Source organism: Ammospiza nelsoni, chromosome 8, assembly GCF_027579445.1.
Source record: "Ammospiza nelsoni isolate bAmmNel1 chromosome 8, bAmmNel1.pri, whole genome shotgun sequence".
NCBI lineage: Eukaryota > Metazoa > Chordata > Aves > Passeriformes > Passerellidae > Ammospiza > Ammospiza nelsoni.
In genome coordinates this window covers 28,729,649-28,741,044 of record NC_080640.1, presented here as the reverse complement: position 1 = coordinate 28,741,044, position 11,396 = coordinate 28,729,649, and the positions used below count along the sequence as shown (strand labels likewise).

The 11,396-nt window shown below is 41.2% G+C and overlaps 1 protein-coding gene across 3 annotated transcripts in view; it reads left to right on the top strand.

Moving 5' to 3' along the window:
- ANK3 (ankyrin 3) overlaps positions 1-11,396 on the top strand; it is a 190,823-nt gene that overhangs the window by 164,307 nt on the left and 15,120 nt on the right. For 2 of the 3 annotated variants that reach the window (XM_059476633.1, XM_059476632.1), the window contains 5 exons: positions 312-386; positions 1,213-1,344; positions 2,363-2,506; positions 5,931-6,018; positions 7,890-8,268. In XM_059476633.1, coding sequence (XP_059332616.1) covers positions 312-386; positions 1,213-1,344; positions 2,363-2,506; positions 5,931-6,018; positions 7,890-8,268 — 818 coding nt within the window. Of the gene's footprint in view, positions 1-311; positions 387-1,212; positions 1,345-2,362; positions 2,507-5,348; positions 6,019-7,889; positions 8,269-11,396 lie in introns of all 3 variants that reach the window. The other variant, XM_059476631.1, reaches the window with a different exon arrangement.

Sequence of the window (11,396 nt, the reverse complement as noted above, 5' to 3'; positions counted from 1 at the left end):
GACAATAATCTGGCCTTGGTGGTTTTCACCAGTAATTGAACAACTTGTCTACAGTCTAACAGATAGATTGTCAGCATGTTCGGTCTCATTACACGACATCATGTAGTTTTACATTTTGGCTTTACACAGGTGAAAATATAAAAGCTGTGAAAAAATTTTGTTTTGTAGGTTATTAGGTCACACAACCATTCTAGTAAACAATATAAGCACTGTCAACTTAGTCAATTAAAGCTATTATTTATAATAAACTGTTATCCAGTATTGTGGTTTTCTGTGCAAAACCTTTTTAATTGAGAAATTGTAAATCACAGGTCCACAGAGTCCATGTGAACGGACAGATATAAGGATGGCAATTGTAGCTGATCACCTAGGACTTAGCTGGACAGGTAAGTTTTTCTGCTTTGATATTGAACTCAGTCTTCGCTATTGCATGTTGAGGTATTCTTTTACCAAAAGACGCAGCAAGACTGCATCAGCCTCTCCCAAATTCACAGCTTCCCAAAACGTGCAATGTGTTGCTGGGCAAAGATGCCTAATAGGAAATTATTCCTTGATCTTTCAGTAAATCAAAGAGAAAATAGCTGAATGGCTTTCCTCTCGGGATGTTCTCCCAAGGAGCTGAGAGGCCCTACCTGCCTGGGCTCAGCGCTGCTCCTGGGCTGTCTCCTGCCCCTGCATTGCAGTTTTCCCCAAGCCCGGGTTGCAGGGAGCCCAGAACCAGGCAGGTCTCTGCTGGAGGCTCTGCCCACCTTGGCCCCCTGTGTTGGTGGGCAGAGCTGCCCTTCCTGTGCCCACAGCTGCAGCAGCCAGCTCTGCCAGGGCTCAGGTGACCCCAGCACCAGTGCTGGGCTGCACAGGGTGCTCCCAGGGGAGCAGCAATCAGAGGAAATTAACAGAGTTTATAAATTAGCAGTGATGGGGCAATCTCCAGGGAGGGCTTTTTCATCATGTGTAAGTGGCTTACTGAGTAGAAGTGTGATAATCGCTCCCAGAGATGATTGAAATTCAAAATTATGTCTTAGGAAAATAAAGTGTGGGGATATAATGCCGTGTTCATTGTTATCTGTAAAGTTTGTGTCAGGGAGTTTTGTTGATGTCTCTGTGATTTATGAAAGTTAGTATTTTTAAGCTTGATGAGACAATTGAGGGATTTGTTCTTTCTTTGGTGTTTTTGGGTTTGTTTTTCTCGCTTCCTTTTTTTTGTCTTTATAGAACTGGCAAGAGAACTGAATTTTTCTGTGGATGAAATAAATCAAATCCGAGTAGAAAACCCGAATTCTCTTATTGCTCAAAGCTTCATGTTATTAAAAAAATGGGTTACCAGAGATGGGAAAAATGCTACAAGTAAGTTCAAGTAGTTACTTTTGTTGTTTATAAGTTATAGCCCGTTTCATTTGTTGCCAAGTTGAAGAAAACATTATCAATGTTCTTCACAAACCATCAATGAAAAAATAAGTTTCAGGTACATTTTTACCAGGAGTCAGAAATATGTCATATTTATTCACTATGTATGCAGAAGGAAATTATCTGTTCTCCACATCCATAATTGATAGAACAGGTAATGAACTTGAGCTCCAGTAAAGACAATAATAGGCAAAACTTTCCAGTAGCAAGGAATGTGAAACATGGAAATGACTGCCTGGAAAAATTAGGTAGTCTCAGTAATTTGCAGGTCATAGGAAAAGACTTAAACTTCTTCCTTTGAGGAGTGATGGAGATGCCGATTCTGTGCTGATGATTATGAGTTTATCATCTGTACATTTCACTTGAATTGCTCAAACTGAAAGAGAGGGGTTGATTTTTGTGAGGTGTGAATGGTGTTCGTTACCCTTCTCTGATCCACCAACTCCTACACGCCATTTGAGTCTCCTTTGATCTCTTTCACTGTAGAAGTGATTTCCAGTATTACTGTGTTCTCACAACAGGATTATTGTAAATGAGATTTCATGATGTACTGCATGAATAGCCTTATATGCATTATTACCTACATGACAGCATATTCTGCCTCAAAACAGAATGGTAAAAGGATTTTTACTCTCCCTTTACACTCCAGTAAAAGAATATTTTGTGTCAGTAGTAAGTAAATACGTTCTTTAAGAACTATCTGACCTTGTTCTTTGTGCCTTTTGTGTTGTAATGTAATTATACTTGGAGAAAGTGTAGACTCATAATAGGATGTGTATGTTGAATAAGTAGGCAGCTGAATGACTGCTCAGACAAATGCTGGGCTTTGCTAGAACCAAAGGCATAGGGACATGACAGCAATTTGTGAGTAATGCAGTGTGAGTGTAATTGAGAAAAATGGTCACACAGTTCTGCAATGCTGAACCTTTTTCTGATGTGTTTTACTTCTTTTTTTCAGCTGATGCCTTAACTTCTGTATTGACAAAAATTAATCGAATAGATATCGTGACCCTGTTGGAAGGACCAATATTTGATTATGGGAATATTTCAGGCACCAGAAGTTTTGCAGATGAAAATAACGTATTTCATGATCCCATTGATGGTAATTGAATTCTGTAGTCATATTTAATTCAGTGACATGTCCAATAATGCAGTAATGTTGTATGAACCAGACTTTAAAGAAAGATTGTAAGTTCTACAGGAACAATAATTTAAAGTGTGTAAAGGGGTTTAGAATCATAGAATATCCTCATCTGGAAGGGACCTCTGAAGATCATCAAGTCCAGCTCCTGGCCCTGCACAGGACAGCCCCAAGAATCACACCGTGTGCCTGAGAGCGTTGTCCAAACACATATTGAACTCTGGCTGGCTTGGTGCTGTGACCACTCCTCTGTTCCAGTGCCTGGCCACCCTCTGGGTGAAAATCCTCTTCCCAACATCCAGCCTAAAGCTCCCCTGACACAGATTCCTGCTGGCTCATGGTCAACTTCCCACTGACCAGGGCCCCCAGGTCCCTTTCCATGGGGCTGCTCTCCAGCCTCTCATTCCAGCATGTACACACAGCCAGGGTTGGCCCATGCCAGGTGCAGAACCCAGCACTTGTTCTTGTTAAACTTGTATGGCTGGTGACTGCCCAGCCCTCCCTGCCTTGGAAGTGTCCACAGCTGCTGTGGAAACTGTGGAAATTGTGTCCAGTTTCCTATCATCAGCAAACTTCCTTAGTACACCTTCAAGTCCTGCATCCAGGTCGTGATTTTTTGGGGATATGCAGCTTGCACATTAATATCTCAAACACTAAGTGCGGAGTCCCAGAGATGTGTGCCTGAGTGAACACTGGTTCCCACCAGCCTCAGGGTCACTTGACAAGACCAAGCTTTTCTCTTGACACTTGGCCTTTGAGGCTTGCCCATGTCTATTTTTTTTTACGTACTTGGTATTTAATGCTTGAGAATTTACCTGGAAATATGTGTATTCTTTGGCTTCTTGTCTAGATATATAGTAGTAAAAGTTCTTGAAGGAGAACAAAAAAGGAAGAAGAAGGGGGGGAAAGTGCATAGTATTTGCATGGAACAAATTAATGTGCAATTTACTACCAAGCCTTTTGAGACCTGTGAACATCGATTGCTTTATGATTTTCACTTGGACCATTTCTCCAATGGCAGTAGAAAAATAACAAACTGGGTTTTTAGTGCATGACTGAATATATTTTTCAGCCTGCTAATGGGTAAAATTGTGTAATAATTTCCTCATGAAAGTTGTATCAAATGATAGCAGAACTGTGCAGGTTAAATTTGTGTCAAATTAAAAGCAAAAATGAAATTCTTCTTGTAAAACAAAATTTCCATGGAAGTGCTTTTTGTTTATCAGTATATTGAAGATGCTAAATGTTGACTTTTTCTTGTCTCAAATGTCAGGTAACAGGCACTGGATTATTACTGTGATTTTATTTGCTTGTATTATAAATAGCTCCTTAAATAAGATTTTTTTTTTTTGTAAGTAGCATTTCTTTTGGTTTTTGTAATTTGTTCAATTATGTTTTGGCTTTCTCTGTATTTCAGTAAGATTTTTTTTTCTTCAGAGCATATGAGCTCAGTGTACCTCCATTATTGAGCAGCATTGCTGGTCATTGAATCATTGCACTACAGAAATAGTTTTCTGTTGACATTTTAAGAAAGTCTCTCTTGAAATGTTGCTTGAGCCTTTTAATAGTAGCATCAATGTTTTTATGAAAAAAGCGCTTCTCTGCAGCTGCTTTGTGTCTCTCCTCTTCTCTGAACCTTCCTCAAGCTTCCTTTCCTCACCAGGACCAGACCTCCTTTGCCTTTCTCTCGGCTGGTTCAGGAAACAAAGCCCCAGTCCCTGTTGATGCACCTCCCCTTGCAGGCAGCACAATGGCCCGTTAATCCCACAGCATGTGTTTTTTCCTTTCCTAGGTTGCCCAACCTCATTTGCCAGAATGCGAACTTAAGGTTTTGTTGCCATTTTTTTTTTATGTGTATATTCAGTTTAATCATTTTGTGTGTTTTGGTTTTTTTTTTTTTTATGTTTTCATCAATTTTTCTTTTCTCTTTATTTGATCAGTGTATCTGATTGTACCAATGTCACCAAGATCACCTCAATCTTCAAGATCACCAAGATCTCCTTACTCACCACAGTCCTCTCACCCGAATAACTTCACTGTACCTGAAATATTCATATAGCTCTCCCTTGTTTATTCTTTTATCCCCTTGTTAACTTCCTTGCTTTAGTTTTTTTATCCTGCTGTGTATTTAGATCTACTATCTTTTAGTATCCTCATTAGGATCCATTTCTGTTCTTCATTCCTCAACTAGTCCATTCTTGTAACTGTGATTAAATTGGAGGTATATGCTAGTAACACTGTATTTCTGGTATTGTGTATTTTATATACAAGCATATTAAAAATGTGGACCTGTTTTAGAAAGAATACCTACTGACAAAAATGTGGCTGTCCTATGTTTTGATCTACTGCTGTCTTTAAAATCTGTTCATTAAACTACCAAATTTAAATAAATAAATAAAATCTTGGAAATAAAGATTTACAAAATATGACTGCAAGAGATTGTCTTGTGTGTAAAGGGACAACCACCCTTGTCCACATTTGATTTATTGCATGCCCATAAGACAATCTGCTATAGCTTGAAAATGTTTAAAATGGCTGCACAAGCAATTGCTGAAAACTTTGCAGACTATTAAAAAAGTAGTCAGAAGTACTGGCTTCACTGTAAAATTCTCTGGCAGTACTCATTCTTTGTTCCATCTCTTTGGGACAAAGTAACAAAAACCTATCAGAACTGCATTGGTTCTTATACACCTGCACCTCCTTGTGTGTTTCATACTTTATGTAACCCATGAATCATTTGGCATTTGCTTATTTGTCGCTCCACGTTTCATCCCAGTCAGTCCAAATGTGCTGTCTTCCTTAGGTTATCCCTCCATCCAAGTGGAACTGGAAACTCCCACTGGGTTGCGCTTCGTGCCGCCCACCCCTTTGCACCAGGACGATTTCCTTAGCGACACCTCTAGCCTAGAGTCGCCCCTTAGAACTCCCAGTAGGCTGAGTGACGTGGTAGTGACCTCCCAGGGACACGTAGATGGTACAGCAGCAGCCCCGCCAGTGGTGACTGAAGAGGACACGTCACTGGATGACAGCAGAGTTGATTTCTCAGTGCCTAGAGAAGGAACACCTAAAGATATTTCCCTAGGCGAGAGCCAGTTGGAGGAAGTGGACCTTAAAGATTTTCCGCGGTATCTCGGTAGTTATGGGATATCCAAAGATGCTAAACAAAGGCAGAGTGAAGAGACTAGTGAAAGAGGAGTGAGGACTGAACAGCCCGAGAGAGAAAAGTCTGGTACTGATGAGGAGATGACGGCAGAAAAGTTTAAGTCTCTGTTTGAGGACATTCATCTGGAAGAAGGAGCTGAGTCTGAGGAGATGACGGAAGAAAGAGTATGGTCAATTCTTAAAGGTGTTCAACAAGCAGAACGCGAAATGTCTTCAATTACAGGTTGGCAGCCCGACTCCTCCAGCGTCTCCGAGGCGCCGACGTCGGGGCGCAGGATAGGCGGCAGCCTGCTGGATCGCCTGGACGAGAGGTGAGCCCCCCGAGCCGCAGCGTGCCTTCAGCAGCTGCCCACCTGCCCCCAGCAGCGCTGCACGGGCTGCTGCTCTCCGACAGCATCTCTGTGTGCTTGTATATATATACATTTAATAGAAAAACTTGATTTGGCCCCAGATGTAGTTGGCTTTAAAAATGTGTATTAGTCAGGTTTCATTCTCGATATAGGCATTTGGGAAGTAGTTCGTGTTATCTTTGGCAGGTAATATTTCTTTTCACGTTCTTTATCTCGCGTATTTCTATTTCTAATTCATCTCAGTGGTGCATAGATGTAGCTGGAATCAAGAACATCTGAAATCAGGATACTACATTACTCTTATTTTTGAGCACCTTTATAGCAGTCATCCTTCCATTTGCATCTCTTTGCCTTCCCTCAGATAATTGTTACTTTTCCCATAAGCTAATTTTTTAATTGTCACTTTTTATAGCCCTTGCTTCACGCATATTATGTCATGCAAATTTACTAGACTTCTTAAAAGATACAAGGCATAAGAAGGTAAGGATGGTGGTACCAAACCCACCTAGTCCTGTGTGATGTGTCCCAGCAGTGGCTGCAGAGGAAGGAGAGGGGATGTATGTGCTGCACTCTCCCAGTCTTCACTTGTCTTTAGCATAATGACCTGCTGAGAGGGATGCTTTCTGTATAATTATCCTCAGTGCGTTTCCCTTGCACAAGCTTTTCCAGCCTGCCCTTTCAGCATTGACAGTGTGTGCTGTGCTGTCCAGCCCTACTGGTGCCCAGTGGGCAAGGGGTTCCTGTGATCACTAATTGAGGAGCCAGGTCTGCAGGAGCTATAAAGCAGCACAGAATGATTATCTGCGCAGTGATCATTTCTCTGCCAGCAGTTTACATCCTCTGCATCTTTGGCTCAGGATGTTTTAAGGTTCAAGGTAGCATTAGATAATCTTTTATCAAGTCTAGTGGGAATTTGGTCATTGATTTCAGCAAATTCATTGTCTTTCAGTACTGTAAAGCACTTGAACTACTACTGATATGCTTCCTGTTGTTAAGCAAGTGTTGTTTTTCTGCATTTTGTATTGTGTTAAATTAGAGAAATAGATCACTTCTGGAAGTAAAAGGGCTTCCTTAAGAAGATATCAATTTCTAGCTAGATGAATTCCCTTTGCTGTCTTTTGTAAGAGTCTTGCCAGCAAACAGCTGGCTATTTTCAGATGTCAGCATTACACAGTCGTAGTTTTTAACATAAAGTGAGCAAAAATACAAAGGAAAATAAAGCTGTTTATCAGAACTGCAGGTGAAACCTCTCCATAGGTAATCTGACACAAAATTCTGGTCAGCTTTCTATCTTTTAGTAATCTTCCTTGCCTTTGTCTCTGCATATTATTGAGACTCTGCAGTACCTAAGGTCTTACTTGCAGATTTTTTAAAAGGCAAGACCCATCCGGAGTTCAGATATTGTACTTTTGGGGGAAAATAACTGGTAATTGCTTAGTACCAGATACTTTCATCACCTCTTTGATTAGAGAGTGGTTTAAAAATAAGTGCCTTGAGGCTTTAGGTCATGATTATACAAGAGAACTGGTAGGTTTTGTGTATTTTTTTTCTCTTTTTACTCCCCTCCACCAAGTGGAAGGAGATTAACATAAAACATTAGGCCTTGTTTCCAGTGTCCACAGTATTTTCATTGCCTCTGAAACGATGCCATGATGCGGAAGACAAGGTTGTTAAATAGATTGATGTCTGCAAGTGGAATCGAAAATTTTACTTTTCTCTGTGTGAAATGTATGGGCCCAGACTGAAGGCTCAGTAAGAGGCTTGGTGCTTTGCCCTTCTGCCTGTGATTTAAGCCCTGAACAGCTGTCTATTCCTTTCTCTTTTTCCTGTAGTTCGGACCAATGTCGGGATTCTGTTACCTCATACGTCAAAGGAGAAGCAGGGAAGCCAGAAACAAATGGAAGCCTATCCGAGTCCACATCAGAGGCAAAAACTAAATCCTACATCCAGGAAGCTTTAAATGATGTGGGAAAACACGGTGACAAAGAAACCCTGAAAACAAAGTCCCAGATCTCAACTGGTACTGATGAGCAGACATTATCATCAGCAGCATATCAGAAATCTTTGGAAGAGACCAGCAAGCCAGCAACAGAAGGCAGCAAAACATCTGTGCCTGTCAGTGTGAAGAAGATGGGCTGGAGTACTTCTGAGGATGGCAAGCCAAGAACAAGCATCCAAGAGGAGGAGGGAGCAGTAATGTCTGAACAGAAGGTACAGTATGTCCTGTAATAATTAACAGTGTGAGGAGTCCCTGTTGCTTGACATATTGGTTTACAAATTTTTTTGTGCGACTTGCAGTGTTGTTCGTGACAGGGTTAGGGGATTTTTTCCTTATCCTTCTTTTATGCCTTTTCAGTTTATTACTGAATTGAGAAAAATGGAATTGGGAAAAATACTGGAAATTTTTATTTGTGTTGTGAATAGAATGAGGTGGAGTCAGGATAGGCAGGGGAGCCAAGAAGGGCTGCATGATCCCCTCCCTGCCTGGCCCTGAGCCCTGGAAGAGGCTGGAGCAGCTTCTGGGAGCACTGTCCCTCGTGGCTGGGGAACAGCCCCTTCCCTGCCATGACATACCACCTGTGCAAGCAGTGCCAAACAGCTCAGCTGTCCCCCATCTGCTCCCACTGAGGTGTTGCCACTGGTTTCCCACTCTTCCTGTGACATTGACATTGAAGCAAATTATAGGAGCAAAGAAATATAGGGACCCTTCAGGCTCTGTCCAGCTCTTTTTCCCCAAAACTACCTGCATTTTTTTTCACTCTGTTGATTTGCAAAAAAATTTATTTGGGGTGATATGTAATCTCCTCCTTATATTTCTTTTTTCATGGCCTTTTTCATCCCAGCTTCAGAGTCCATCCAGCCAAGATAGATCAAAAGATTTCTAAATGTGTAAAGCATTTTTCCAGGTGGTGATTCTTTCTCCTTAAAATGCTGCCAAGGGGCTCCCCTTCCTTTCTATCTTGCCTGACTCGTACACCCTTAAGCAAAACCCCAGTTATAAATTATTTTCTGAAAATAAAGATTTTGATATCTTTCTCACTTGCTTCTATTTATTTACCAGAAGCTTGGAAGGAAAGTTGACTCAAAGAATGGCTTGTAGTCCAGTAGCTGCGTGCACCTCACACCCCAGCAGTGGGAGGATTGCCACAGAATAAACCTCAGGGCCAGCAGGGAACCAGGCTGAAAAGGGGAATTGCAGAGTTTCTTCTACTGAGATTGTCTTTTCTTGCATATAATACAGAAGGAGATTATAACTTTTGGAAGCAAGATATTTCAGTCGAATTACTTCTACATGATATAGATTTTTTTTTTTTATTGTAGCACAATAAAAATGTTGGCTGTGGTGGGCTGCAGTAAATCACTCAGGTTTAAATTAGTTCGTTTAAAGCTATTCTTTCGATTATACAACCAAGAATCCTTTTATTAGATGGTAACATAATCAGTTTCAGCAGTTATGCAGCATATGATTGTTATTATCTTGTTATTAGTTCGTGACACAGTAAGATCTTTCCTAATGTTTGCTAATTACTGGAATACTTTAAAAATGTAAAAGCCTTTGTCTTCTGCAAAGGCAGCTAGAGGCAGATGGCAGCGTTCCTCGGTGTCTGTAGGCTTTGGGGCAGAGCTCAGGCTGGTGGTGCCGTGCTCTGATTAAATGCAGGAGTGAGTGTGGATGCACGCCGTAATGTGCTGACATGCTGCACTTCCCCCTCTGCATTCCCATCAGTGGGAAGAGAAGTTGTCACCCACTTTTGTGTGCTCTTTACTGGTGGATATCCCATCTGGATCAAGAAGAATAAGCAAATGCTTTTCTTAGGCATGCTCTTTGCTTTATTGGTGAAGGCTGATAATCCTATTTACTAAATAACAAGTCCTTTTATAGGCATGATCTTTGAAAAAACTGGTATCAGAAAATAATGTCATTTCAAAATGTGGGTCTCTCACAAAGCCTGAATGGGTAAGAAACTAGCATCTGTTAGAATGACATGAACTGCTTCTATTATCTTGTTGATATTTCTTCAATAATGCATTCTAATCTAATTTAAAATCAGTAAGTTTAATTACTAAGGCAGTCCAAGTCATGGTGAAACACTTCACATGCTATCGTAAAAACAAAGAAAATTTCTACTGCAGAAAATTTCTAATGTCTTTCTGCAAGGCATTCTTCAGAAATGCTCCATAAAGAGAAAAGTATGGAAGAAACAGATTTACTTCTGTGGAGAGAAAGTGGGAACAAACTAAAACTACTTGCCAAAGTAAGATATTTTTGTCTGTGACCCATTTGGAAAGAGGCAGGAAGCAATAGTCACCCATCTGCAGGAGAAGGGCTGCAGCAGTGCTTTGGCACAGAGTTTGCACCAGGAGATGGAACTCAGACTGGTACTGGTCTGACGCCTGGTGACGTGGATGAAACAAATCCTTGGCCTCATTCCAAGTCCACATAAACATTTACAAAAGCATTGCAGCAATGGTGTAGGTCATATAATTCTCTACAAATGCTCAAGCATCAGATTCCAGTGATCTTTTTAAATGAGAAGAGCACAGCACAGTTGCTCTGTTGTTCCAAAGAGGATGATGTCCAGCACATGGTCAAGGTGACTCTCAGTGTCAGAATTCCATCACAAATAAACCACTTAAAGCTGTTTATTAAAAATAACTCCTCCTCTAAAGCTTTCATGCCCTCTGGAAATCTTCTGCTTTCTTGTTACTTCTTCAGGAGAGGATTGGCTTACAATTTTTTGTATCTATATTTGACTAGTGCCAGAGGACTGCAGATGAATTCTGTCATCCTGCCCTAAATGCTTTTTGTTAAATAGTTATTTCTCTCCTCCACCCACCTATGCCCACTCTTACTTTGCACATAATTTCTGAGATTTGCTTCTTGTTTAGGATGTCTTGGGCCAGATTCAGAAGGAGAAATAGATATGCAGTTCCTAATATCCACTATCCATGATTCTAAAATCAGTTTGGGGCTGTCATTGAGTAAAACATAGAGGAAAATTTCAAATTTCTCTGTTCAGGAAAGGCTTGGTCCAGCTGAATATCATGGGAAGAGGGTCTGTGCCCTGTGTCTGTCACACACAGAGGTGGGAAGCCCTTTGTCCAGCATGTGCACACATAGCTGCTCAGCCCCAAAGCTGAGCTCCTTCCTTTTGGAGGGGAAAGCACCAGGGCTGGCAGAGGGTGCCAGGACAGAATAACACCCATGTGCAGCTGCAATACCTGTCTGAGACCAGCTCAGGGCTGTGCCCCTCCAGCTGAGCTCTAACAGCCCCTTCTTGGAAAAATGCAGGATGGTTGTACTCCGCACTGCAGTTTTGCCCCTTATAAAAGCAGAT